Here is a 27,305-nt window from a genome sequence, read left to right as displayed (position 1 = left end):
CCTGATCCCTGTGCCATCAGCTGAGCTGTGTGGTACCTTCTGTGCCCACAGCTGATCCTCTCTGGGACATGCACCAGCCAAGTTTTCCTGCTGTCAGGTACCAGTGGGCCTGGCACTCACATCTCACTCGCTCAGGGTTCATTTCTGTCTGCCACAGGTTTCTCCTGCCCTGCAAACTGCTGTGCTACCACTGCTGGCTGAGCATGCAGGATTTGTACAGGAGAAAACAAAAGCAGCAAGAAGGAAAGCTGGCCCTACAGCAACCCCTCCACCAGCCACTGACAGGGAAATCAGGAGTCCAGGAGCCTCTGCCTTGGCAGCTCCTGTTCATGTGGCAGGCCGTGTGCTTTAGGCAAAAACTTAACAATTTAGGAGACAATGGTTTTGGTCTGATGGCAGTAACAGTGCTGAGAGGTCAACCCAAACACCAGCCTCAAGGCAATGGAAGGCTGAAAGGGCTGGAAAGGGCAAGACAGCTGGTGCCAAGGTCTGTCCTCGTGAGCCTGGCGTGGGGAAGGGTCCAGTGTGCAAACTGTGCCCCTGAGTCCTGTGGCAGTGCAGTGTCAGGGAGTGCCTGTGAGGTTCAAGGCATCTGCACACAAAGCCTGAGAGATTGGGTTTGCTATTTCTCACGTCTTGCAACTTGCAACTTCTCTTACAGCCAGAGCTGGGCAGGTGGGATCCTGGTTTAACATCTGCTCAACAGCAGCACTGCAGAGAGGGTCTCCAGTTTCCCCCTGCATTGCCAGCCAGCAGCAAACTCCCTGTGCTGCTGAAGGGCTCCAGCCTGCTCTCAGCAGGGCCGGTCCCTCCTCCTGACCCTCCCACACCACTGGGACCGCAGCTCCAGAGCTCCTGGAAGCCCAAGAGACTGCTGAAAAAAGAATTTGCTTCAGTTTTCCTCTAGGAGGCAAGTCCCAGCAGTGAAAAATGCACAGTTTGGCACCAGAGGTTGGGAATTGTCCAAGAGGCACCAAAGCTGGCAGAGCCTGTCCAGCAGCCCAGGAGCTGTGCCTGCAGGAGCTCTGGCCTTGGGGACAGCAGAGTGACCAGATGGTTTGGGGTTATGGGGATCTCTAATTGCATTTGGGGTGAGCCAGTTACGTGTGAACGTTTCGGGGCCCGTGGCCTTCCTGGCCAGAACAGGTCAGCAACAGAACAAGTAGTGTAATGCACTGTAGGTATCAAAAAGACATTCGTGCCACTAGAGGAAACCATTCCAAACAAAAAGGGGAAGATATTCTTTGCACTCAATCAGGAGCACTTACATTCAGAAGGATCTTTGAGCCCATGCACTTCTCTAAGCTTCCTTCAAACCCCAGTTTGACAAAACTGGTGAGCTTTGTTCCCCTGAAAAATCATACACCTTGGTTTATCCTTGGCCTTGGGAAGGGTGGTTTGTGTCTCACTGAGACACCTCTAAACAAAAATCTTTAGGTACAAGAGTTCTCTGGCAGACCTGGCAAGCTCACTGGTGGCCCACAGCCACCTGTGCTGTCACCATTTTCTTTTCTTGGTTTCTAGGCTTTGCCACATAAACAACTGCTAAGGTTCCCTTAAGAACATCATTTAATTGCAAATGGACTACTCTAGAACAAGTCTGAGAACACTTGATGTACAAAATTCACAGAAAAGATCATTAACACCGGGAGTTCAGAAAAGAAGTTCTGCTGTAAAAAAATATAAAGCCAAGAAACGTAACAACTTCTGACAGTTTCTGCCATGAACCATTTCTCTTAGTTTGAAATCAAACTTATAATCACTTGCTGCCATGTTAAACTCAAAACTGGGAGTAGAGACAGAGGAGTAACTTTTGTTTTTTGGAAAAAAAAAGGATATGGAAAGGTTAAAAATAAAATTAAGAATCAGAAACCTTAAAGCCTCCCTTCCTGATTTCTAAAGATGCCGGTGTTGGTGGAACACAGCTGCCCTGATTCACGCACCATGCCAAGAAGGCTGCAGCCAAGTGCCCTCAAGGTGTACAGTTATTCAAAGGAGCAAAGTCCAGTGCAGAACTGGTCTGGTCAATGGAGTCTGATTATCCATGGCAAGATGGCCCAGGGGACAAGAGGAAAGGTGGGGTGGAGGAGAAACAAAAGAAACTTCAAGTCACTTTAGATCTCAGCTGCCTGAAGACTTTAGAACATCAGCCTCCCATTCGTCTGCCCACTTGAAAACATTAGAAAGTCTGTCAAGTCCACACACTATCTATGGAAAGCAGCACATTCCTGGCAGAGGGCTGTCTCTCTCCTGTGCTCAGCTTTCCTTTCAAACTTAATTTTATATATATTTATATTTTTATATATATATAAAAAAGCACTTGGTTTCCAGGGGCATTCATAATGAGGTCCACAGTGTTTAGAACTTAAATTTCTTTTTCTTTGTTTGGAACAGTGTTTTAAAGTTTTGTTAATTAAAGTCTTAAAGCATGTTGGACTTCAAAAACATGAGTTTGTTCATGTCTTCTGGACTGAGTAGCCGCCTCCTTTTGATCAAGAGTGCCTGCTCACACATATTTACACATTCGCTCCTGGCACCCACAGCAGGCACTGCTAAGAGCCAAAAGGCCAGCTTGGCTAGTTTCGTATGCTTTTGGGTAACACACGACCAGTACTGAAACAGGTCAGGGGTGGCCTGGAAGAGAGGTTCTTGCAAATAATCATAGACTTCACTTTTCCCAAACCAATCTTCTTCCTGAGCTGCTGTGGCCTCCCCTGCTGCACGAGGCTTCTTGGTTGAAGGTTCAAATTCTGCTTCTTCTGCCCAGGACTCTTTCACCTCATTGATGAGCTCGCAGACCTTGCCAATGATCTCTTCGTGCTGGTAGGGCGGGACGGGCCGCAGCTTCTGCTGAGGGTCCAAGATCATGGCTACCTTGTGTGCCGAGTGAACTTTGAAGTTCTCCTTCAGCGCCTCCAAGAAGAGGTGACAGAGTTTGCTGACCACGCCAGCATCGTTGGCTTTGGAAGTGAACAGTTTCTCCAGTTTGACGTAGGTGGGCAGCACCAGCTGCAGCGTGGGCCGGCTCTCGTTGCTCAGCTCGATCACGGCCTGTTTCACCGGCGCCAGGATGGCTGCCAGGTTGCTGAGCAGGTGTTTGTTCAGGTTTTGGATGAGGTTCATCTTCTTGGCCCTGCTGTAGAACTCGCAGATCTGCTCGTAGCGCTCGTGGACGAGCAGCAGGGAGTCGGTGACCGAGTTCCAGCAGGGCGGCGGGGAGGTCTCTTCCAGGGAGCCAAAGGTCTCCTTTGAGAGGCCCGTGGACCCCGCCAGGTCTTCACAGACATTCAGGAGCTCGATCACCTCGTGCATGTTGCGAGCCTGCAGCGTTCTCTTGTTGAGCACGCTCTGCACCACCGAGTTCAAGGCACAGGCCGAGCAGCGCAGGCACATGCCCGCCTTGGAGAACGCCGAGGAGTTGACCTTGCAGTCGGTCACGTACACCGTCCTGATCTCCGACATCACAAACTCCGACAGCACGTTCTGCACCCAGTGGTGGATGAAATCACCGTTGTCTCGAAGGTCCACGCCCTTAATGCCCAGGACGTAGCTCTTGATGTGGTTGCCCTCCACCTGGTAGGCGGTGAGGATGTAGCAGGAGTCGGGGCCGACGCTCTGCGAGTGGCAGGTGACCCCGATGCCGAGGCAGGCGTTGCTGCCCAGGGCGCAGGTGACTTTCACCTTCACCTGGTTGTACATCCGAGGCAGGTGCTTCAGAGCCAGGGTGTTGAAGTTGCCCAGGATCTCGGTGACGGAGAAGGCACCGTAGCGAGCCCCGCTGTCCACCAGCGTCTGCGCCAGCTTGATGAACTCCTTGCCGCTGAGCACGCTGAGCGCGCCCAGGTCGGTGCACATGACCCGCAGCAGGCGCTCGGCGATGTTCTGCCGCTCCTTCTCCGGGATGGCGCTGTTCCCCAGAGAGCCGCTCGCCGGCGCTGCAGGGAAACACAGCGGGCACAGAAAGGACCAGGTCAGCAACACCGCGGCAGGAGAGAGCACAAGGCACAGAACAATTCTCAGAGACCCCCAGAGAGGTGGGACGTGCCCAGATGATGGAAGAGACAACTCCAACCTTGGGTTTGTTCCCCCAGGATTTCTGGACTGAGGAACCTCCAGAGACAGGCCCTGCTCCTGTCACAGCAGCAGGGAGGAGATCTGCATCCTGTCCCTGCTGAGGGGATGGTCACAACTCAGCCCAGATGGAAAGATGGACATCAAATCACAGAATCTCAGACTGGTTTGGGTTGGAAGGGGCATTAAAACCCATCCAGTGCCACCCCTGCCATGGCAGGGACACCTCCCACTGTCCCAGGCTGCTCCAAGCCCTGTCCAGCCTGGCCTTGGGCACTGCCAGGGATGCAGGGGCAGCACAGCTGCTCTGGGCACCTGTGCCTATGTCACATCATGATGACTGGATTAGTTGTTTAACTCCAGGCCAGAAAGTCTGACCTTGGATCAGAAGTTACCTTCTTCCAGGAGCTACCAAATGCATCTTCCTCACAAATCTTTCCAACCACCCCTTTGTTGCACTCCTGTAGTAGGAAGGGGTGCTCTGCTCAGCCAAGCAGGACATGATTTAAGGTGAAATCAAATACAGTTTGGTGAGGACAAGGGCCTTGTGCAGTGTCCATCACTGCTGCTCCCCTGAGGCTCCTGTTGGACAGGGACAAAGTGAGAAGCTGCTACGTACTGTTGTTGGCATTATTTCTTTGGAGCTGTGGCTTCCACTTCTCTTCAACCACGGGGAGAGGTGACCTGGGCTGCTGGCTGGAGGCAATGTTGTTCTCATTGTCAGCTGCGAGGCAAGAGACAGGGAGGGGTTAAAAGCACAAAATAATGCTTAAAGCACTAAGAAGAGGAAACCACTCAACTGCTCAGCATTTATGTAGGGCTCCTCTAACTAAGGGGACAACAACCCACCACACTCTCTGTGGCTTTTAGGCAGCTTTCAGTGAGCTCACACAGCCCCCTCAGGCACCTTGAAAGTGTCTTTGGACTCACAACCTACCACTTCCCAAAACGTGGCTGAAATGTGCCACATCTCTTCCTGTGCACCAGGGATGTTGATGCCATCAGCACACCCTGGGGAATGTCTCCTCAGGAGCTGAAGCTGCACACCAGGAGCAATGGAAGCTCAGCCTGACTTGGGCCATTCATTTGCTTCCAAAATGATGTGGAACAGACACTGACCCTTCTGTCCCCTCCCTGCCTCTTCCTGCAGTGCAGGTGGCTGCCCTGTTCTCTCTGGGAAGCACTTGGGTTTGCAAGCTGTGCTCAGCTCCTCTGGATCCAAGGGTCTCACTGCAAACTTCAGGTCTGGTTTCTTCGCCATGAAGAGCAAGGGCCCATCTCCTCTGGGGCTCTCCCTGCTGCAAACACAAAGCCAAAGTCTCTGGAGTGCGGGCCAAAGACCATCCCACCCTGAGGCTGCAGACACCAAGTGCCCCCAAAGTCTTTGTCTTTGTGCTCCCATTTCTGTGTGTGTAACTGGGCTAAACATTGTGGCTGCCAGTCTGATGGGATCTTACAAGAAAATGCAAGCAAGATCAGTAAAGTCTGTATTGTATCCATGTTTTCCTCTGCTGTGCCCCAAGAATTTCTCCCCACCCTCCAGAGGAAATTCTCTAGTTCTTAGTGTGCTTCAGTATGAAATGGTGCTGTGAAACAGGCTGTGAAGGAACAGTGCACAGTGAAATGGGCTGGAAGAGGAAGCAGAAAGATGGAGAGACTGATGACCAGGCTGAGCAGAAGGATGGAAATAAAACCAAGGAAAAGAGAACAGGCCATTTGCTCATCACAGCTGGAGTCATCACACTAGTTCTGGACACCTGTCAGACACACCTCTCCTTGAGGTGGCCCATTAGGGCTCCTTTTACACTCAGGGTGCCACTCATTCACCCAGGCAGAACTGGATCCTCTCCTAGAGTGAGAACCACCATGGTGGGAACCACCTGGAGTCACTGAGTCTCCAGTGATTTTACAGGGAGTGCAGACTGCCAGCTCAGGTGGCAGCCCCTGCAGCCTGGGGACAGCAGCACAGAGTGCAGTGACCCTGCCCTGTGCCCTGGGCAGAGAAACACGAGCTGGAGCAGTGCCTTGAGGCACCCACAGCTCTGCCAGGCTGCTCTGGGGGCAGCAGGACACACAGGACAGGGCAGAGCTGCCCGTGCTCTCCTCCATGTGTGCCAGCAGCCCGGGGGAGCAGGGACAGCAGCAGGGCTGTGCTGGAGCTCCAGGGCTGGGCTCCTCTCCAGGTGAGCAGCTCTGCCCTTCAGTGCAGGCACTGCACAGTGCCCAGCACCTGGCACAGGCTGCTCAGTGGGCACTGCACTGGCACAGGCTGGGGCAGTCCCCCAGTGACAGGCCATGGCCCAGGACAGCCTCTGGCCCTGCCTGGGCCTGTGTGTGCCCGGGGAGCTCCCTGGCCAGGCTGGGTACCCAGGGAGAGCTGCCAGGCCCAGCTGCAGCCACAGGCTGAACTTTGCAGGTGTGCAGAGATTGAAGAGCACTCAGAGGGCACCAGCGACCACGTGGGACACATCACCTTTCCCCCAGCATCTGCCACACTAATTGCTCTTGAGCCAATGTCACCACTGTCCTCAACTCCAAACATCTGTGCGTGGGCAAAGGAAAATGCTGGATAACTTTGCCTGCTAACTTTGCTCATGGTTCAGGCCTTCCTTGTCTTGGTGAGGGATGGGTAAGGGGAGAAACCCTCTGTATTTCCTCACCATAACTCTTTTATCTATTTCCTAATAATAGGGGATTTATTATATACAAATATCTGCTGGCATTCAGAGTGGCATTAATGAGATTTGTACATTTCAGCCTCATCTTCCTTATCAGGCAGTCTGTGAACTACACAGATCATGGTTCTTAATTTTTCTTCATGCCTCCAATCCTTTAATCCAGGTTCAGCCTAGTCCTCCTTTTGTTTTTTTAGGCCTAGATTGTAGGAAGGGCATTATATGGCAGCACTCGACCTGAACAAAGTACTCTAAAGGGAGTCAAAGCTGTATATTGTTCAGTGTAATTACAGAACAAATTCCTCTGCCTGGTGTTCTGCTGTTCTATTTCTGCCTTTCAGCACCCAATTTACATTCTAATTGCTTCTCCTCACTGTGTAGCTGCTTTATGAAGCTATAATCTCTCCTTATTACCTTCCAGCCTCCGGGCTCAGCCCTCTGAATGACTCAAGAGCCAGAATGTGCCTGATTTTGCTTCCGGAGGCCAGCAGCACGTTCCCTGGCTTCTGTCCCTCGTGAGAAGGGTCCAGGGGAGGCAGCACAGCCACTGGAAGAGATCAGCCCTTTGCATTAGACAGGACAAAGCAAACTGGGCTGCTGAACACATGAACTGAGAGAGCATTTGACCCATCGTGGCCTCTGCATCCAGAAATGAAACGTTCCCTGAGCAGGGACAAACCGCTGCCATGCCTGAGTCCCCAGTCCCTGCATCCTGTGCCACCAGCTCTGCTGACCACGGCAAGGTCCCTGCACTCCCACACTTCAGAGATGTTGGGGCAATGCTGCTTCTTGGATATGGAAACCCCAGAATCCCAGACTTGTTTAGGCTGGAAAAGACCTCAAAGATCATCCAGTCCAACCATCAGCCCAGCCCAGCACCACATTCACCACTGATGCCACATCCAGGTGTTCTCTGAGCACTCCAGGGATGGTGACCCCACCCCTGCCGTGGGCTCAGGGTGCTTGAGAACCCTTCCAATCTAAACCTCCCCTGGAACAACCTGAGGCCATTTCCTCTTGCCCTTGTCAGTTGTTCCCTGGGAAAAGAGACCAACCCTCACTACAGCCCCTGTCAGTCTGAGGGCACAAAGTGCTGCCAGGGCACCTGCAGGCCCTGTGTGCCCTCAGTGCTGTCTGCAGACACAGCTCACCCAGAGCTGGGCACCCACCAGCGCTGCCCACAGGGCTCCTGCCTCTGCTTTGGCTCTGCCCTCATCCCAGAGCTGCACACGGGGAGAGCTGTGAGCACAGGGCTGCCAGGCACCACCCCCGAGGCCAGGGAGGGGACAGTGCGAGGCACTGTGAGGCACAGAGGGGACAGGGGACAGTGTGAGGACTGTGAGGCACAGAGGGGACAGGGGACAGTGTGAGGCACTGTGAGGCACAGAGGGGACAGTGCCTGACACGGGCACAGCCTCGGTGGCGCTGCAGGAAGGAGCTGAAGGAGACACGGACACCTCGGACACCTCGGACACCTCCCTGTCACTGCACCAGTGAGACTTCAGCAGGAGGAGCCAGGCACAGGAGGGGACTTGCAAACAGAGCAGGGAGCAAGGAGAAAACAGAGCTTACCAAGAGAATCCTGAGCTGGGCAGAGGGGATTTACCCATTCAGAGCTGTGATGTGACAGGAGCCTATCACAGATACTGCTCCCTTCACCCTGTTGTGTGGCCAAAGTAACCCAGGTGAACAATCACAGGATTGGGTGGGAAGGGACCTCAAAGTCCATCCAGTGCCACCCCTGCCATGGCAGGGACACCTCCCACTGTCCCAGGCTGCTCCCAGCCCTGTCCAGCCTGGCCTTGGGCACTGCCAGGGATCCAGGGGCAGCCACAGCTGCTCTGGGCACCCTGTGCCAGGGCCTGCCCACCCTCACAGGGAGCCCTCAGCACCACCCCCATGGGTCACTTGTAAAGAAGAGACAAGGAGGAAGCTGCTGGTAGCACCAGCTTAACATGTGCAACAGCTCAGCCCTCAGTGAGCTGCCCCTGTCCCCTCCTGTGCTCAGTGTCACCCAGAGCTGTGACTCCACATGCTGCATTTCAGTGCCAGAGCCCAGAGCAAGAACAGGATGGTCAGAATAGCGTGGAGGCAGCAGAACTGCCATGGACAGCAAGGACAGAGCCACAGCCAGGAGTGAGGGCAGCCCTGCCCTGAGCAGAGCACACTGCTCCTCGGGGAACACAGAGTCCCAATACTGCACAGAACCCTCGTGCTCTACCAGAAACACAAACTCACACCTTCTGCTCACAAACAGCTCTCAAAGCCTCGTGTGAATCACACAGATGATAAATAAAGTAGCTGCTGAACAACACACAAAGCCTGCACTAAGATTTGCCAGCAGGAACTGAAATGGAATAGAGGACCCTCATGGATGAAGAACTCAAGTGACACTATGAAAATTAGGACTAAAACTACAATAAAGAGCAAGATAAGAACTTTGATTAACATTATTACAGAAAGGAAAATATGCTTTTCCTCAAGCCTCTTGCCCTTCCATGCCACTTTCCTCAGGGCCTGCATCTGCATCTCAACAGAGCAGCTGTCTGTTGGAGAACACAGGTCTGTCAAAGGATTTAATTGTTCTTATAACCATGTTAGTTCAATTGAATTCAAGAGGGAAAAAAAATTAAAAAAATCTGCCAATATAAAATGAATTCTGTTTCTACATTTTTGAATATGCTGAGTGCTGTCTTTGAAACAGGTTTGGCTTTGAAATTTTAAAATCATCTCTTATGTATCAAGACAGGAAACAAAAGCAGTGACTTAGAAACAAAGCACTGGAATGACTCTTAAGAATTCTCATTTGTAGGTAGCTGAGAGGGAACTGAACACAGCTGCTGAAATGGCAAATTCTTCTTCTGAGAACACATTTCAGTTCTTAGCGGAACTCCAGGAGACAAAGGCACAGGACAGGACTTGTGTGGGCAAAGGCTCTGCTGCCCTGCTCCATGAGAGCAGGATGGGGGATTTAACCTGCTGGAGGAGGTTACACAGTGAGGATTCTCTGCTGGCTCTGGATAAAGGCAATGAGCAGTGATGGACTCTGAGCTAGTGTGGCACACTCCCTCTGTCCCTACGGAAAGGAGCAAAATGTACAATAGACCCTGAGCCTCTGCTCCAGCCTTTGAGGGATGACTGTGTTTGTTGCAGTGAAATGATGGGGCTGTGGGAATGGGGAGCACTGAGAGCCCTACAGACACACATTGGGGTCAGCACCAGGCAGCAGCACAGAATTTATTCTCTGCTTGCAGCGAGTCCAAGTGCCCAGCTTACCTGCGTGGGACTGCATGTGCTCCAGGAGATTGTTATAAAACTGGAACTGGATTCCACAAGCTCCACAGGTGTAAGGCTCTGTTTGGGAGAAATCAGTTCAGAAGAATTACACAGGGTCTGCAGGAAGCAGCACAGGTGCATACCTCAGTGTGTAAGCTGTGGGCACAGCGAGCGGGGCTGGGCTGGGCTGGGCTGGGCTGGGCTGGGCAGCTCCTCCTGCTGCACTTCACTGCCAGGGCACTGCCAGGGCACTACAGGAAGCCCCTGGTGCCATGGTGGGCATCTCAGGGTCCTGCACGGGTTTCTCCTGGAGGCTGCCCACTGGCCAGGGCGTGCTGGCCCAGGCTGCTGCAGCCTGCCTTGAGCGTGTCCCTGCAGGTTTGTGCTGGGAGTAAAGCCTGCTGGGCTCATCTTCCTTCCAGTTCTGTCCTCTCCAGTGTCTGCTGCCTGTCCTGAGTGAGACAAGGAGCACTGGGCTGTGACAAATGCTGTAGTCAGAGGCTGGGGGTGGAGCAGTTGGGGCTTTGTGGCTGTCACCAGGTGCAGTGACACCAGGGACTGGGTGGCAGCAGGATGCCAGGGAAGCAGAGGTGGAGGGCAGGAGCACAGGAACCAGGCCTGTGCCCGAAGGCTGAGAGCAGAGCAGGAGAGCCATGTGCCAGAGCAATATGGATGAGCTGGAGTGAGGGAAGAGCTGGGTGCAGAGCTCCCTGGTGAGCTGGAAGATACATTTAACCCTGTTCTATGTTGAAAGTGCATTTCTTCCACTGAATTAACCTAAAAGCAAATGTTTGCAGTTGCCTGTCTAAACAGCATCAGTAGAGTGCATTGGATGACAGATGCGATCCCAAACTACAGTGCTGCAATTTGGGAACACAGCAGCACTGTCACTTCTCACTGGGGCATTTTGTCCCGGAGCAGCAGAATGGACAAACATGTGGCATATGAACAATTGTGGATACAAATGCCTGGCACACATGGAGCAGAGTCTATTGCTACAATATTTCAGAAGTCTAGAGCTGAGTTTGAAGAGAAAACCATATTCTGTATCAATGAATAAGCAGAAGTACCAGCACCCAGGACAGAAGAACCAAAGCCCAGGGAAGCACAAGGCTGTCTATACCTTGTGAGAACTCTATCTCAGAGAGAAAACCCCAGAATTCACCTCAAGGCTAGAGGAATCCGTGAGGAAAAACATAAAAGAGAGCATGAGCAAGTCTGATAAGCTGTACTTTTATGCTGTGAGAACCTATAGCCTGTGGAATGATGGAGCCAGCTCTGCCTGGAGCTGTGCTCAATGCTTGAACTCACTGTGCCTGCTTGTGATGCTGCTCCTGGGCTTGCTGCAGCATGGAAGTTTGGAAATTTGGTACTTAAGTAACTGTGCTTGTGGAAAAAAGAGAAGATTTGAACAACTGAGTGGCACATGGGGATTTTAGTCCTTGGAATTAGCAGGGACTGGCTGTGTCTGCTGAAATCACCAGCAGTGAGGCAGTTGTGGTACAGTGCCACAAGAGGTACAATGCAATCTAATTGTTTCCACTTGTTTTTAGTTGTCAGAGAGGAGAAGGCTCCCTGTGGGTGCAAACCATCCCTCTTGCGCTTGTATTTCAATGCCAAAGAGCTGTGTTACAGACACACCTGTGTGCCTGTGCTGCTCATGGAGCCCACACTGCTCAGATGGGAATGCCTCAAACCCAGGGGGCCTGACTGCCCCTGCAAGGGTCAAAATTAACCTGTGAATGTTCTAATGAATGAAAGCAGCCACACTTGTGAGAGCCTGCTGCTGACAGCCCCTGGCTGTGTGCCCCTCTCTCCCTGCCCCTCAGCAGAGCGCAGAGCAGGCCCTGCTGTCCCCGTCAGCGCTGCCAGCCCAGGTGTCACCCCACGGTCCCCTGGGCACTGGCAGCTCTCCTGTGCCATGCACACCTCAGCACTCACTGCTCTCCCTGCTGCCCCCCTGCCTGCAGTGCCCCGCTCAGCAGGGCAGGGCCAGGGCCCTGCTGTGCCCCACACAGCCCCAGCTGCCCTGGGAGCAGGTTCCAGCACAGCAGAGCTCAGGCACAGCCCCAGCTGCCCTGGGAGCAGGTTCCAGCACAGCAGAGCTCAGGCACAGCCCCAGCTGCCCTGGGAGCAGGTTCCAGCACAGCACAGCTCAGTCACAGCTCAGTCACAGCCCCAGCACCAGGCAAACCCCCATCAGCCAGCACTCTCCACTCTCCAAGCCAGCACTGCCCATCTCCCACACGCATTTTGCTCTCCTGCTGCACTCACATTTCCTTCCCAGCTCATTTTGTCTCCCTGAGCTGCTTCACCTCCCTCCTGCTGTGTTCTCAGCTATTTTATCAGCACAAACTTGAGATATTTTTCTAGCTCTCTCCTTGGCTGGCTCCCCCTCACCCCTATCCAGTCTCTTCTGGGTTCTCCCATCTGCAAAACCAAGTGCCAATATTAAAATCTGAGCACTCATTAGCCTAACTACAGCATCTCAGAAAACATATTTCCTGTCAAACCACCACAATCCAGCAGGCTGTGACCACCAAGGTCTCCACAGCTATTCATCTCAAACTCCTCCCTTTGGCACCACAAATCTCTGGCTACTCAGTGAACTGGTAAAATCTCTCATTTGTGATTCTTCTCAGAAAAATTGTGTTGATTTTCATCTCAATTCCAAAAGATACCCCTTCTGTTCTACTCCAGAAATGTCCAAATTTGGAAACAAAATCACCACCTATTTCAAAAGCTAATGTCATATTCTGAAAATGCCAAAGCATTTTCTAAATAATTCTGACACAAAGACATACAGAAGTCTAAGTATACCACAAATAAAACCAAGCCACGTTAAAAATAAGCATGAAATTTAAATTCACCCAACAATTCCAAAGTATTTCCTGGGAGCAGGGGAAGGGATGCTTGGGAGGATGTGCAGAATCCCCAGGGGAATGAATGAACTCACTTCACTTCCCAAAGCTCTCTGAGCCCCTCATGCTCCAGATGCAGAGCTGGAACAGTCAGGCTGGCTGCAGGGAGGGTGGGATGTGCCAGGGCTACAAGAGGAAGAGGGATCTGGAAGGTGGAGAGAAGAAAGAGGCAATCTGTGTCCCAAACCAGGGAAAAGTCTGTTCACCTGGGCTGGCAATCCAGTCAATCCTCCTCCCTTTGATTTCTCTTGACCACAAACTAGAAAAGTTGTCCAAACTGCTTTGCACACCCATCTGTGTGTGCACACAGCTGTGCCCCATTCTCCTTCTCTCCCACCACTGCTGGCCCTCTGCTTGTCCTTGCCCTGGGAATTTCAGCTCCTCCTTACTCAGCCTTAGGATCTGCTCTCCTTCAGGTGGGCTGAGCTCAGCAAAGGCCCCCAGCTCTCCCCTTTTGCTCTCTGTCCTGCTCCCAGCTGCTGGTGGCACAAGGGAAGCCCCCTGTGCTTGTGGAGGTGTTTTCTGAGAGCAGTTTTAACCAGCAGCTGTTAAACCTCTTCAGTGTCCTGAGCCACACAGAACTGACACTCACATCTGGTTGCACAATTTAAAACATCTTTCCCCAAGGCTATAATTAGAGCCTTTTAGCAGTGCTTTACCCAGTGAGCAAGGCCCCAGCTGTGTGAGGCAAGGCAGAGCAAAAGCAGTGCCTGTGCTTGGGTTAAATAAATCACTCTAATTGCCATGTTAACTCTCATTGCCACATCTGAGCCAGGGAAAACAGCAGAGCCTGGTCTGAAGCCAGGAGGGAACAGGAGTTGAGAGCTTTAACAGAAAGTTTCAGCAAGTGCCCTGAGGTGCTTGTGCAGTGACAGACACCCAGCAGGGTGTCACCATGGCTGCTCTTTCCTCAGCAGTGAAAACCCACATTTCAACACTTCTGTCCACATCTTGGTGAAAAACAAATGCAGAACAACTGTGAGGAAAACTCAGCATTTCCACCCAATGTTTCCATTGCCTTTAGCTTTACTAGCAGTGAATTGCACCTTCCCTTTGACACAAACCCACGAGACAAGGCAGGAGAATCAGCAGCAGGCTCCTACAAAAACACCAGCACACCCCAAAATCGGTGGAAGTTTCTTGAAAACAGACCTTCTGTCATTTCCAGCCAGCTCAAACAGCAAGAGGTAACAAGGTGCTCTGGAGTATGTTTGCAAAAGGGGGGTCCCAAATTCACCACCCTTGTTAAATATCTGGGCATTAATTGGATTTCTCTCCCTGCAGGAACTCGTGTTCTCAATAAAGGCCTTGCTTCTCTCTCAGGTTTGTAAGAGGAGGAAGAACAGCATCCTCCTCCTCACCATGGGCATGCTCCGGGTGTGGCACTCAGGGCTGGCTCACACCACCAGGCTGGCACAAATCACCCCAAAGCCAGAGCCAGCAACCAAACACACTGCAAGGCAAGGGAAGAAGCTCCACCTGCTGAAACATCAGGGCCACAGGGCAGAATCTGCAGCAGAGACGCCCTGTCCACGATCCCAGCCCTGCTCACTCCCAGTGTCCAAAGCCAGGCCACAGGAACTTTACTGAGCTGAGCCCCCACCACAAGTTTTTCTGTGTGCAAATGTAACTTAAACATGGGGTCATTTTCAAATCTTGGTCCCAAAACACACTCACAAAAAACTCCCTGAAGACTGAACATGAAGTGATTTGGCAGCCCCAGACTGCACAGAAACACCCTGGAGGATTTCTGTTGCATTTAAATCTGACACCAGAGCCACAGAAATGAGGCATTTTATTCTCTGACACCTGGACTCATAATAAAAAAGCATTTATTGATGAAAATTGCTCAGAGGGCAGGGCAGCAGGGCTGCAGGAGGGCAGTCCCTGCCTTTTGCACCACAGACATCCATCACACTTACTTTGTAAAAGCGGGAAAGGATTTGAAATCAGGGGACTTGCGGTTTCTGCAAAAAAGAAAGAGATTTAAATATTGAGACTGGCAGAGACCTTGCTGCATTCTACACAGCTCTGCCCATCTGCTCCCTGCTCCTTGTCCCTACTCCACACTTCCAGAGTTATCCAGGGCAGGGCAGGATGGGAGCTCCATTCAACACAAAATCCAACATGTCCATTTTCTCTCTCTTGCCCAATTTCTCATGGCCAGGGTTCTGCATCTTTCCTGTCCAATTTAAAATGTCCAGAGATTTTAACACACACCCAGTGCTACAGCAATGGAAACAAGGGGAGAGGCCAGCAAAGAAAAGCCACGGGGCAATAAAGCCTTTACAAAGGCTTTCTTTGGTGCTCCAGATGCAAATTCCCAGTTTCAACATGCAGCTTCTTTAAACTAAAGCTGGGAGGGGAAACCAGGGTGTTTCACTCTCCCTGGATGCCAAAGGAGAGCTCCTAAGCAGTGCAGTTACTTCAGGCTGAGAATGCACATTTCCTATGCAGCACACCTTGCAGGCTGCCTTTCTGTAAAGTGTGACTGAAAGCTGGGTGCTGGCTGCCCCTTGAGCAACCAGGGCTTGTCTGCATCCAGCCCCAGTGCCCTGGAGCAGAAGCTGTGATCCCAGCACCTCAGATCCATGTGTGGTTTCCTACAGTCCCCAGGTGAGGTCCTTTAGGGTCAGACCCCTGAGAGGGGCAGGAATCATTAATTATCAATGTTAAATATTCAGTCACAGAGCCAGAGCATTTCCAGAAGGGTCCCAGTCCAAGGCTGTGAGCTGGCACATCCCTGACTGAGGCTCTCAGGGCTCTCTGACACACCTGGCCTGGTTTCCTTGGAAAGAACACCACCCTCAGGAACTGCATGGGTCAAGCACAGTGAGCCTTCCTGCTAAACATCCCCTGATGCTGAGGGGATCACAGCATCACCTAAACATCACCTGAGCTGCTGGAAAGGGCTCCAGGTAGCAGGGCCAGCCCCTAAGGAATGGAGATGAAGGCATGGATGATGCTGGGCAAAGACATGGCTGGGATGCATGGGGGACACCAGCTCACAGGGAATGATCACTGCACACCCTGCTCAGCCTGCAGGGCTCCAGCTGCTCCTGAGCTCTGCACCTGGGGCAAGATCTTCACTGAAACAGGTCCCAAACCTGTCCTGCTGAGCAGCTGAGCAGGGCAGGCTCCCCCAGGCACCCTCCTCTCCGTGCTGGCTCCCTGCCCTGGAGGTGCCCTACTCCCTCAGGGCACACACTGTGCCCATGGCACTGCCCAGGGCCCCAGGCACTGCAGGGCTCCTGCAGCAGCACCTCAGCTTTTGAGGGACAAACCCCAACTTCACTGTGCCCCAGAGGAGAAGCTGACCTGGAGCAGGCACAGAGCCCAGCAGGGGCACAGAGCACTCAAAGCAGCCCAAGGAATTCTCAGCACCACCTCTGGCTGCTCTCCAGGCACAAGTGCTGACACAGCGTCCTCGTTCTGCTTGGCTTCCTACTCACATGGAGAGCCTGTCAGTATGGAACAGCACCTCAGGTACTCAATACAACACTGGTGTATGTGAAGGAAGATTCTTAGGATTTTTCTGGTCTTCATATTTATAATTGGACAATTTTTTTATCCATGCATTGCCAGGTCCCTGTTACAGCACAATCACTTCCACTAAAGCTATCTATCCAGGTAACAGCCATAGAAATGCCAGAGTGTGACTGATTAATGATAAATCACCTGCACTGGGGCTTTGTAACGTTTCCCTGCACAGATTCTCCAGGCCAAATGAGAGTACAGGTTTTCCTGCCCACATTTTGCTCTCCCAGGGACTGTCCTGGCCCTGCCCTGCCCAGCCCCAGCCCAGTACCTGTGCTTGCAGACTGCAATCCTCAGCCCTGGCCCTGGCTGGGTCCCACTTCTGCTGAGTGCTCCTTGCCTCAATGCTTTCACAGGCATTGCCTCAGCTCCTCCCCATGTCCCAGGGCTCTGGAGCAATTGGCAGGATGTCACCCACAGAGACTGGCTGCTGAGTGGTTCTTTTAACCCAGATATATTTCTTCCTGTCTGCAAGCTGCCTGTTGAACATGAGAAGTCTGGAACAGCTTAAATGAATGTGGCACCAGAAATAAACAGTTCATTCCTAGAAACCTCAATTCCACACAAACGCCCAGTGGACACAGTGACTTATTTATGCAACCAAGCAAAGTGACACTTTCTCAATTGAACCCTCCCTGTGTGACTCTCATTCTCCTGCTGGGAACTGCACTCAGCTCCTGCCCCTCCTTCTGGGCACAGCACCTCAGGCTGCTGTGAGAATGCAGCTCTGGCTATTTGTGCAATTGTGTCACCCCATCACCAGCACTGCCTGTGCTGTGCACAGAGTGAAGCTCACAGAACAACTCCCCCCTCCCCTTTCCTCACTCCTCAGATTTGGCTCTCCCAGCTCCATGGAGACATGCAGCAGTCACAAACCAACCACAGATGAGGAAGAGAACTGCCAGATGAATGTTAATGGAAGTTGTATTTGAGCTGACAGAGCCCAGAGGCAGCTGGGTGCACCTCAGGAGGCAGAGGCACTGGGGCTGGCTGTGCTAATGTCACACTGCAATCAGTAATCAAGAATTATTATGCCCCAAACACTAAAGCTGCACTCACCCACCAAAAATGCTATCCTAGAACTGTTACAGGGCTTGCAAGGGCCTTTCAGGGTGAAGAGAGAGGCGAGAATCTTGACCTCATGTTCAGAAGGCAGGATTTATTAGGTTATGATATATATGTTACTTTATGACTATGCTAATAGGAATAGAGAGAAAAGTTCAGAAGCTTGCTATGCTAAGAATAGAAAAGGAAGGAATAAATAAAGGAGCTCTCCCTGATTCTGTCCCAGAGAGAGCTCAGTCTTTGATTGGCCCTTAATTGTAAACATGCAACATGGGCCAATCAGAGGTGCACCTGTTGCATTCCACAGCAGCAGACAACCATTGTTTACATTCTTTTTCTGGGGCCTCAGCTTCCCAGAAGGAAAAATCCTAAAGAAAGGATTCTTCACAAAAGATGTCTGTGACATAGAAGTGCTGTCTTTGCAGCAGAACCCCCCACAGATGGGCTGTGCAATGGCTGGACCACAGGGGCTGAGGAGAAGGGGATGTATGGCCACACCAGGGAAGAAAGTGGTTTCTGAAATCCATGTTTAAAATCTAGTCCTGTGTCCTTTAAATCCTGACAACAGGAGATTTTCAGGCTTTTCCTAGAATTTTTAATCTATATCAAATGTAGAAAATCAATTCTTATTGGTCTCAATCTCATCTCAGCTTGGCACAAACTGCTTCAAAAAAAGAAGACATTTCCATTGACCCTCTCCCCAGTCTGGAATAAACAGTGCTGGAAAGCAAAGCTTCCCTGTGCAAATAGGAATGAAAAGTGTTGACATTTTAAAAACTCTAAATGCTAAAATTTGTTGCACTGGAAGTTCTTACGGTAGTAGTTCCCTAAAGCAGCAGATGAAATGAAGACATATTTATACAGCTTAAATCAACCTTGAAAGTTCAAAATATTTCCCAATTCCCTACATAATTTTAACTGTTCTCTTTCACACCTGCAACACTGAGCAAATTCAGACTTCAACAAACACTGACAATTTCAATTAGATTTCCCCTTTGATAGCTGTATTTGAAGGTGTTGAAACTAAAGAGCTTTTTTTCTCCTTTGTTGCTTTTCTTTTACTTCTTGGATTCTCACAATTCCCTTAATCCCTCTTGGCCTTTATTTCACAAAGGAGTCATCCACATGCCCAAAACAAGGGCTCAAGCTGCATGAGGCTGTGAACACTTGAGTTAGGGATGGTTCTTGTCCCTGAGGAAGGTCCCTGTCCCTGCCTGGGAGCCCTGAGGTGACAGAGGGCACCAGAGCAGGGCCCAGCCCCAGCCAAGGCTCCTCTCAACCACACATGGATGGAAAGGAAGGCAGTGACCTTCACTGTGGACACCACACTCAGCTCAGCCCCTTTCTGGGGGTTTCCCTGCCCATGCCCAGGCTGATCATCACTGCCTTTTACATTGCACAACCTGGCCTTGAAATATTGTTTGGCCTCTTGAGAATTTAAAACCCCAGCATGTGTCAGGAGTTGGCAGAACGGCCCCCACCAGGGAGGGCTCCCTTGAAAGGAGCTTTATGGCACCCTAAGGAATAACAGCTTCTGCTGTTCATCCCAGTGAGCCAATTCCATGCTTCAGGTCATGGCACTGCTTTCTGGCCTCCCTCAGCTCAGCAGTGGATGAACAGAAGCTCTGTGTGACCTGGGACTCTGCTGCTCCCCAGGCTGCAAAGGGAGCAACTGGAACACTTTAGCAGGATGCTATTTTTGAAGCACTGTGGATCTTCCAGGTTTCATCAAAAAGCAAGTTCAAGTGGGTGTGGAGGCCCCTTTCCACGAGCACAAAGAGCACTCTCCAATCATAACATGGATGACAGCTCGAGACCCACCCCCTGCCTCCAGCCCACCCTGCTGGGGGACAGAGCTGGGACTCCCCTCAGGCCCAAAGCAGAGTTGGCACCAGCTCAGAGCTCTGCTTTATGGGCAGCCAATGCCAGCTCACACTGTGAGGGTGCCAGGTGCCTGCACTCACTGTGACAAGGACTGGGGTTGTGTGCACAGGGAAGAGACATCTGAAATCCAACATTTTCCATTCCTATTCCCACTCAGGACTCCCTACAGCATTGCACCCCTGAGTATTTTAGGTGATTTTAGTTACTGACCTCCCTGTTCTGCTTGTCCTGCCCCTCACCCAAGACACCAAGGGATCTGTGCCACTGCAGCCAGGATGGTGGCACAGGGAAAAAGCAGAATGTCCCCAGCTGGGTGGCCTAAAAATCTCTCTGGTATCTCTGTATCCAAGGCTGTGACACAAAGCTCACACCCACAGAGAACGAGAGCCATCAGGCATTTAACAAGGCCAAGCCCCACAGCTCCTGGCTGCTCAGCTGGGACCTACATTTACCTCCCAAACCTGGTGACTGTTCCTTACAGCAGCAGTTTGGTGACAAGCAAACAGCAGATGGGAGTGGGAGGACAGAAGTGTCCATCCTTCTGTCATTGCCCACCACATTGCCACCACCTGCTTCCCTGCCTGGGAGGAATCTGCTGGCTGGAGCAAAGAGAGGACAAGCCAGTGGTGCCAGAATCACCCCAGAGCTCCCATCCCACGTGTGACACTGAGCCACACGGGGTTTGTCACCCCACTGAGACACAGCCATGGGAAGAAGGAAAAGGAGGAGGCAAGGACATGGCAGCTCTTCCTTCCAAAAGGCAGCTGCAGGGAGCTCTGCCTGGACAGCTGAGCACACAGAGCCCTCCAGGCCTCTCTGACCACCAGGGACACACAGGGTGACTGGTGATGCTCACCCAGGCTGCTGTCAGTGAGGCCACTGGGACTCCTGAGAACTGGAAGGAGTAAGAGGAAAATGGCTTGGTGGTGCAAGGGCTGGAAAGAGCACTGAATGGGAAGCAGCGCAAAAACTGAGCCAAAGGAGGAAAACATGGCTGGGGAAGAAAAGAGGATGCAGGACAGATAAAGGAAGGAAAAACGGAAAAGTTTATAATCCCCATGCACCAGCCTGGCTTTCAGGAGCATGTCAGCTCCTTAATGCAGAAAGCAACTACTTCCACCAGAGCCCAGCTGCCCTCAGAGCAGTCCTGGGCAGCTCACTAGAGTTCCTCAGGTTTCCTGCTCAATCAAAGGTCCAGGTGAGTGCCTTGCAACCCCTCTGCAGCCTGCCAGGCCCTCAACTGAGCCACTAAAATAAACTGACACTACACGTGGTGCAGACAGAAACACTCCTTACAGGGAAACAAACTGAGCAAATCACATGAAACTTGCTACTCAACTTGTAAGAATTTCTGGTTTTGTTTTGGTTTTTGCTGTGAACTTTCACTCGTGCTTTAAATGTTGCAGTCCAGAAAGAAATAAGATTGAGGAGGATGAGTGTGATGTGAGCTGGTACAAGGAGATGGCAGGGAGAGTTTGGGAGATGTGTCACAGCAACAGTGGGTCAGTATTTAATAGTTCAGCAAGAACTGAAGGCTTGCACTGTTCAGCACAGCCACTGTTTGGGTTTCTTGTCAGTGCCTCCTGGGCAGGTTCATCTCCCCTCCTGCAAAACTTGACAAGAGCAGCCAGCAGGTTTCCAATGCAGCTTTCTTGGCTTCAGGAATGAGCTGTCTGATAGGAAGGAAGATATTTCTGCCCTTCCTTTGCTGGCTGTGCAAGGTTTGACAGGAATAAAGTAGGTACAATCTCAGGCTGCTACATTGCAATGGCTCCAGAGGAGTCAGGGCCCCAAGTGGTGTACTGGCATTTACAGATGTGCACTTAAAGGCTTTGAAACCCTTCAAACACTGTCAGCACCCCCAGAAGACAAGACAGGAGCTGCTGAGAGGCCAGGGCCACGTCCAGAGCTGCAGCCAGGCTGGGAACTCTGCAACTCAGAGCCTGCATTGCCCTGAGTCATGTCTGCCAGCCAGGCTGGGCTTACTGACCAGGGCCTGGGCAGCCCCGAGGACTCTGAGTGTCCAGCAGGACCAGGGCTAAGGGCCTGAAACAGAGACAAGCTCACCTGATGGGTTCTGCTTACACCTTTTTTCTTTAGGTTTCTCTGTCCCCGAATGACCAGCTGCAATTGTGGTGAATGATAGATTAGTACAGGATTTTTCCCCAAAACACAACACACAGTATTTTAGCAACAAACAACCTTCTTCCCCATTTCCCATCACCCACCCTGCTACCAATGTGGTGGTTTTCCAACATCACATCCCTGCTTTTCAACATGGTTCCAGAAAGGCCCTGACTTGCTTCTGAGGCAGGTCTAACCTCCAACAGACACTGTGTGACCTGCTCCAGGGAGATATCCCACCATTGCCAGCCCCACATATTCTGCTTCTCTTGGATGGGGAATGGAGGGAGGCCAGGCTTTTCTGCTGCCATGCTATTTATCTCTGCAGCAAGATGCTAAATGTATGTTTCATCTGGTCTGTCACTTTTGCTCCAATTAGGAGAATGGTAGTGGCCCACTGGAAGGCTGGGCAATACACAGGCAGGATAAAAACCTTGCACAGAAAACTCTGTAGGTGCTGGACCTGAACAAAATTGTCTAGGCCACTGGTTATGTTCAGTTACTACCACATGGACTGCACAATTGGAGGGGAATTTCATTCCTTCTAGCACACATATTTTGGTCTCACATCTGATTCACTGTGACCTCCACAGAGTGACTGCAGAAACAGCTGCACATTGGTTACAGTGACATTTAAATAAACTGTTATGCTCAGCATCACTGTAACCTGCAAACTGCTCTTCCACCCACAGTCCTCAAACTTCTGCTGCTTGCAAATGGCTTTGCTCCAGCAGGACTGCACTGATACACAGACACAGCACATGTACTGCTTGATCTGATCTCCATCCATCCTTTCTCCACATCTTGGCTCCTCTCTGAAAAATCAATGTTCAAGTGCCTGGTCCTTGGCAGCAGGAATCCCCCATGGCCTGTGTGCCAGGGCTGGGGTGCCAGGAGCCTGGGGAGGAGGGAGGATAAGGCACTACCAGGAGGGCTGGCTGCCTGTGAGCCTAAACAAGGTACCCCACAATACACCCACATCCACTGACACAGCTGGGTCCTGCTTGGAGAGGAACATGGAAGCAGCAGGAAAGGGTGACCACACTTACCACTGGAGTTCTGGGAATTGCTGTTTGTTTCTTCAAAGTTGTTTTGCACTTTGCCTTCCACTCTTCTGCTGAAAGCACTTTCTGCTGGGTGGAGAACAAAGCAGGAATGGTGACTGGTCAACACTGGATGCAGAACCAGGGAGACAGGAGGCAAGACATGCTCCTGTGCCGCATAATCACAGACCCTGAGTACAGCAGAAAGGTCAAATACCTCATTTTGGAGGCAAATGGGCCAGATTCAGTGAAGGGATAACAGGTGGGGATTTTTCTTGAATGCCTTCTGGCTGAGGTGGCCTGGATTGGCTCTTAGGGAGCCCATGAACACCAGTCCTGGCTGAACCAGAAAGGTCCTGAAAAAAACCTATCCCTTATCTTACTCTTCCTTAAGGCAACAAGCAGCCCTTAACTCCTGTGAGCAGTCTGAGACTGAGCTCAGGGCCTCACACCACACCAAAGTGTCACCTACAGAAGTGCTGTGCCAGCTTTTCTTGTGCTTCCCAGCCACCTGCACTCCCTTCCTAAACACCCTCCTGCAAATGCTGAAGCAGAGGCCTGAAGGGTTGTCTCAGGGCCTGCCCACCATGTCTGGAAAAGCTGTGGAAGATCCACTGGCTCTGGGCTTCCCAGCAGTGCCCTTGTTCCCTGAGCCCCCCTGAGCTCCTGTCAGGGCCCTCTCCAGCCACAGCACAGGGCAGGTCCCAGTGACTGCAGTGGGAGCCTCCTCCAGGGCACCCAGGTCCTTCCTGCCCCTGGCAGTGGCCACAAGCCCTGAAGCACCCCTGAATCATCCCTGAATTATCCCTGGAGCATCCCTGGAGCGTCCCTGTACAGCACAGCTCGGGGTTCCCACCCTGCTCAAGCTGCTGTCCCTCAGCATCAGCTCAACAGTGCAAGGAGGTCCTGCCTCACTTCACTGGGTCTGCAATACCCAGGCAAATGGATTTACTGTGGTGGCTCAAAGGATAAACTAGAGATTAAACAAAAATGAACTGGCCAAAGCAACGTGTGTGTGCTGTGCTGGACAGGCCCTTGCCCTGCACTCTCATTCTGGAGCCCACTGTCACCCAAGGGCTTCACAGGGACACGGCCTGCAGACTGGGCAGGGCTGGGGACACAAGCCTTTCATTCAGGAGTGATGGGGACTCCTGAAAAGTGCTGCCACACCATGATTTCATTCCTGCAGACCACTGGAGTGGTCAGAACTGCTGTCAGGACTTGGCAGAGGCCCTGGGTCCCTGCAGCTCCCAGGGCAGCAGCGTGGCTCACACACGGGGGCCTTGGGGCTACCAAAGACCTGAACTGAAGGAAGAGCCCAGCCCATGGATTTTGGCCCAGCCAGTCCTCAGTGGACCCTTCCAAGCCCTGAGCAGGCTTCTCAAACTCTCAATCAACTACATTCCTGACTCCTAAAATTCAGGAGAACAAGTAAACTTGGGAACCGAATCAACTGAAACAGAAACGCATCAAACAGGGCTGAAAGGAACTGGAAACATTATCTACCTAGGCCACTTGACAGATAAATAATAGAAACAAGAGGCCTTAAACAACAGGAAAATCAGACAGTGACAAAATGTTTTACGTGAGCCCACCCCTCCCAAGAGACCCAGGTTCAAGTCCTGGCTATGTCACAAGTGGAAGTGAGATGGAGGTCTCCAAAGACCTTTGTAAAGAATTGGCATGGTGGTTTTGCCTTCATCCCTTAGGCTTCCCCCCAAAACCTCCCCCAGGTCTGGCAGTAAGAAAAATCTGGTTTAATGCAGCTGCTTGGTCCTACTGTGCCCTTCCCACACTGAGAGGGCAGCTCACTCTGTTATCTCTCCTTATATTGGAACCTTTTGAAAGTGAAGTAAAATTCTCTGTATGGACCAAGTCCTTGGCAGCTGTGGGTATGTGTTATCTAACAAAGCCCATCCTTGTTTAGCATCCATGGCCTTTCTCACCACAGCCACCTCTCATACTCAGCATCTGTCCATGCCAGACATTCTAGGGGTGGTTAAACACCAACTGACTGACCAGCTCTTCTTCTGCACCCAGATGGGATCTCTATCCATCAATCCCACAGTGGACTGCACATGGCACACTATGTTTCACACCCTATTAATTAACTGTTATTTTTCAGTAGTCTTTGCTTTCTTTCTTCTTATTTTTGTTTTTTAGGCTTGGTCTTGTTTGGAAGGAGGAAACTGAGACAATGGGAGGATCAACCCTAACTTGCATTTTCTAACTCCTCAGTAATGGTTCTGTAATACTGGTTTTTCTGTTTATCTCTCGGGGGTTCTTATGGGGAATGGAGCACTGTGAAAACACCTGCACTCCATCGCACTTCCAAAGGCACAGGCCTAGCCATAAGAACATCACCTTGAGGAAAACAAACACTAAATGCCAAACAGTGCTGAAAACCAAGCAAAAATCCCCATTCCTGACAAGCCATTACATGAATCCTTGAAGGATTCATGTCAGGAAGCACTTCTGAGTTTGTGACATCAGGATTTGAAACAGGGTCTTTTGCACCTTGTGGTTACCACGATGTGTAACAAAACAACTTGTCACTGGAAAGGGATTATAAAGGATCAACTGCTCCTGGGAGCAGCTTCTGTGGGACAGCCATGGATGGAGTGAACCGAGGCCAGGAAGGGTGAAAGGGCAGGGCACTGAGCAGCTGAGCAGGGTGAAGGGCAGCTGGTACCTGTGATGGCCTTGCTTCCTGGGGATGCGGAGTTGGGAGCGCGGAACATCTGGGCCTGGGAGGCGGGCGGGACGCCGGAGGGCCCGCGGTGCAGGAGGCTGGAGCAGCGGTTTATGGACGCCGGGGACTTTTTGCTGGACTGGCTCGTCTGTGTCTTCACTGCCACGAAGAGTGGAGATCGAGAGAACTCTGGATATGAACACTCAGAACTAGTGCCTGCACAGCCAGGGAGCTCCCAGAGCGGGGCCTGCTGGAGCTGCTGCTGCACCGAGCCCCTGGGCAGAGCTGGGCTCCCCCTGGGGAAGCTCCTTAGCTCCCTGCACACCTCGAACTGCCACAGGACCAACCCATTCCTGCTCCTGCAGGAATCACCCCATTCATCCAGGAGCACTGTGTGATTGCCACGGCCTGGCTGGGGGCACCTGCAGCTCTGGCCTCCATTTCTATGGACTGAATTTTGGGAACAGGTTTCTAAACTACTCAGATCTCTGAGTAGGGACAAGCTTTGTTTCTTGAGCCTTGAATAAATCCTAGTGATCTCCAGCTACATTCCTTGTCTCTTTGACCAAATACAAAGGAAAGGGCACTGATGGGAATGGAATGGGATGGAATGGAATTAGGAGGCAGAGTGAGTAAAGGCTTTTGGTCCCATCTACAGCCTGGTGACATGTGGAGAAATTCTGAATATTATTGGGATATGCTCTTGGAATGCATCTATATTTTGGTCTCTGCAGCACACAGTGAGGATCACCAGGAATTGTCAATGCCAAAAGTCATCTGAAACACCTCCAGGAGGACAGCCGTTTGTCTGGGCCACATAGATTAAATGAACCATTACAAAAATGGAGAAACTGTCTAAGAACCCCCTTCACTCGTAAGGGGCCTCTTCTATGGAAATCTGGATATGAGTCCTGAAGCACCAGCCCCACTCCAACCACCTGTCATGAAAAATCACTAACAAAGAAGGTTCAACCAGTCCCAGCTCCCTGCCAGTGATTTCTACAGTGATACTGTGGGATGCCTAAAGGTGGAGGGACAACAGCAGCACCTGCACATCCTACCCAGTGTGAGTGAGAAATACTCAACCACACTGAGCAGCTCTCAGGGGAATGCCATGGCAGCACCACAGCCTAACTCTGAAACAGGGAAGGAGTCCCCTAGGCTGGGACAGGACACTCATTTCCAAAATCCCAGGAGACTTCACAGACCTTGGCTGTGACTGGCTCTCACCTTCAGCACTGGGGACTGGGAGAGTGCAGATTCACAGGGCATTGCAATTCCAGGGGTTTTGATTCACTTGCTCTGACACACAGCCCCAAGCTGACATTTCCTCACATGCCAGGGTAGTTCTGCAGGAAATTATGCACTGGCTTTCTCAGTTTAGTCAGGATACTTCTCTGCTTGGTCTCCAGCCAGATAAATAGGCAGAAGGCTTGTTTTGCTCTCTGTGCTTCTTTCACTCTCCATGGATAATCCTCCTCCAGCTGCTGCCAAATTGCCAGCAAAAATGTAGCCAGATATGAAAATTTCCAGCTTGTGGATTGTCTGCTTTCCATGAGGATCATTCCCACCAATGTCTGCTTTATTCCCCATCCATGCCATGAGAAACAGCCATCAGCAACTCTTCAGTGCCAGACACAGAGAGCATCACTGCACATCCTCTGCAGCCCAGATACTGCTCTGGGATGTGACAACAAAAATCTCAATGCTATGATGACCTCCAAAATGTCTTCTTCCTCCCAAATTAAACAAACAGTATGTCTTCAAACTGAGACCCCACAGAGAAGGCTGCTCCAGCTGACACCAGGCAGAGAGAGTTTTGAGCAGCAATGCAAGACAAAGGAACTTCAGTTCTAGCAGTCTGGAGGAAGCTCACAGTTCATTGGGAATAAAATGTTCAGTCTGTAGTTCATCAGATGCCAAATTCCTTCTGAAGGCTGAGCAACACAGGTAGAGAGCATCACATGGCTCCTCTGCTCTGCTCTGGAAAAGTCACCTTCACTGTGGAACTCATGGC

General features: G+C 51.4%; 1 protein-coding gene across 7 annotated transcripts in view; it reads right to left on the bottom strand.

Annotated features, from left to right (window-relative positions):
• Positions 1-207: 207 nt before the first annotated feature.
• Positions 208-27,305, bottom strand: part of ZNF618 (zinc finger protein 618) — a 146,038-nt gene continuing 118,940 nt past the window's right edge. For 4 of the 7 annotated variants that reach the window (XM_054284103.1, XM_054284107.1, XM_054284108.1 and 1 more), the window contains 6 exons: positions 25,289-25,477; positions 22,603-22,686; positions 21,497-21,553; positions 10,023-10,100; positions 4,691-4,795; positions 208-3,935 (listed from right to left, as the gene is read on the bottom strand). In XM_054284103.1, coding sequence (XP_054140078.1) covers positions 2,422-3,935; positions 4,691-4,795; positions 10,023-10,100; positions 21,497-21,553; positions 22,603-22,686; positions 25,289-25,477 — 2,027 coding nt within the window. In that variant the 3' untranslated portion in view covers positions 208-2,421. The remainder of the gene's footprint in view (positions 3,936-4,690; positions 4,796-10,022; positions 10,101-21,496; positions 21,554-22,602; positions 22,687-25,288; positions 25,478-27,305) is intronic. The other 3 variants (XM_054284105.1, XM_054284110.1, XM_054284106.1) reach the window with 2 other exon arrangements.

The sequence above is a fragment of the Melozone crissalis genome, unplaced genomic scaffold, assembly GCF_028551555.1.
Source record: "Melozone crissalis strain CALT ecotype California unplaced genomic scaffold, PUWL_Pcris_2 ptg000041l_1, whole genome shotgun sequence".
Lineage (NCBI taxonomy): Eukaryota > Metazoa > Chordata > Aves > Passeriformes > Passerellidae > Melozone > Melozone crissalis.
The sequence above is the reverse complement of the archived record's forward strand: the minus strand, read 5'-3'. Positions and strand labels throughout refer to the sequence as shown.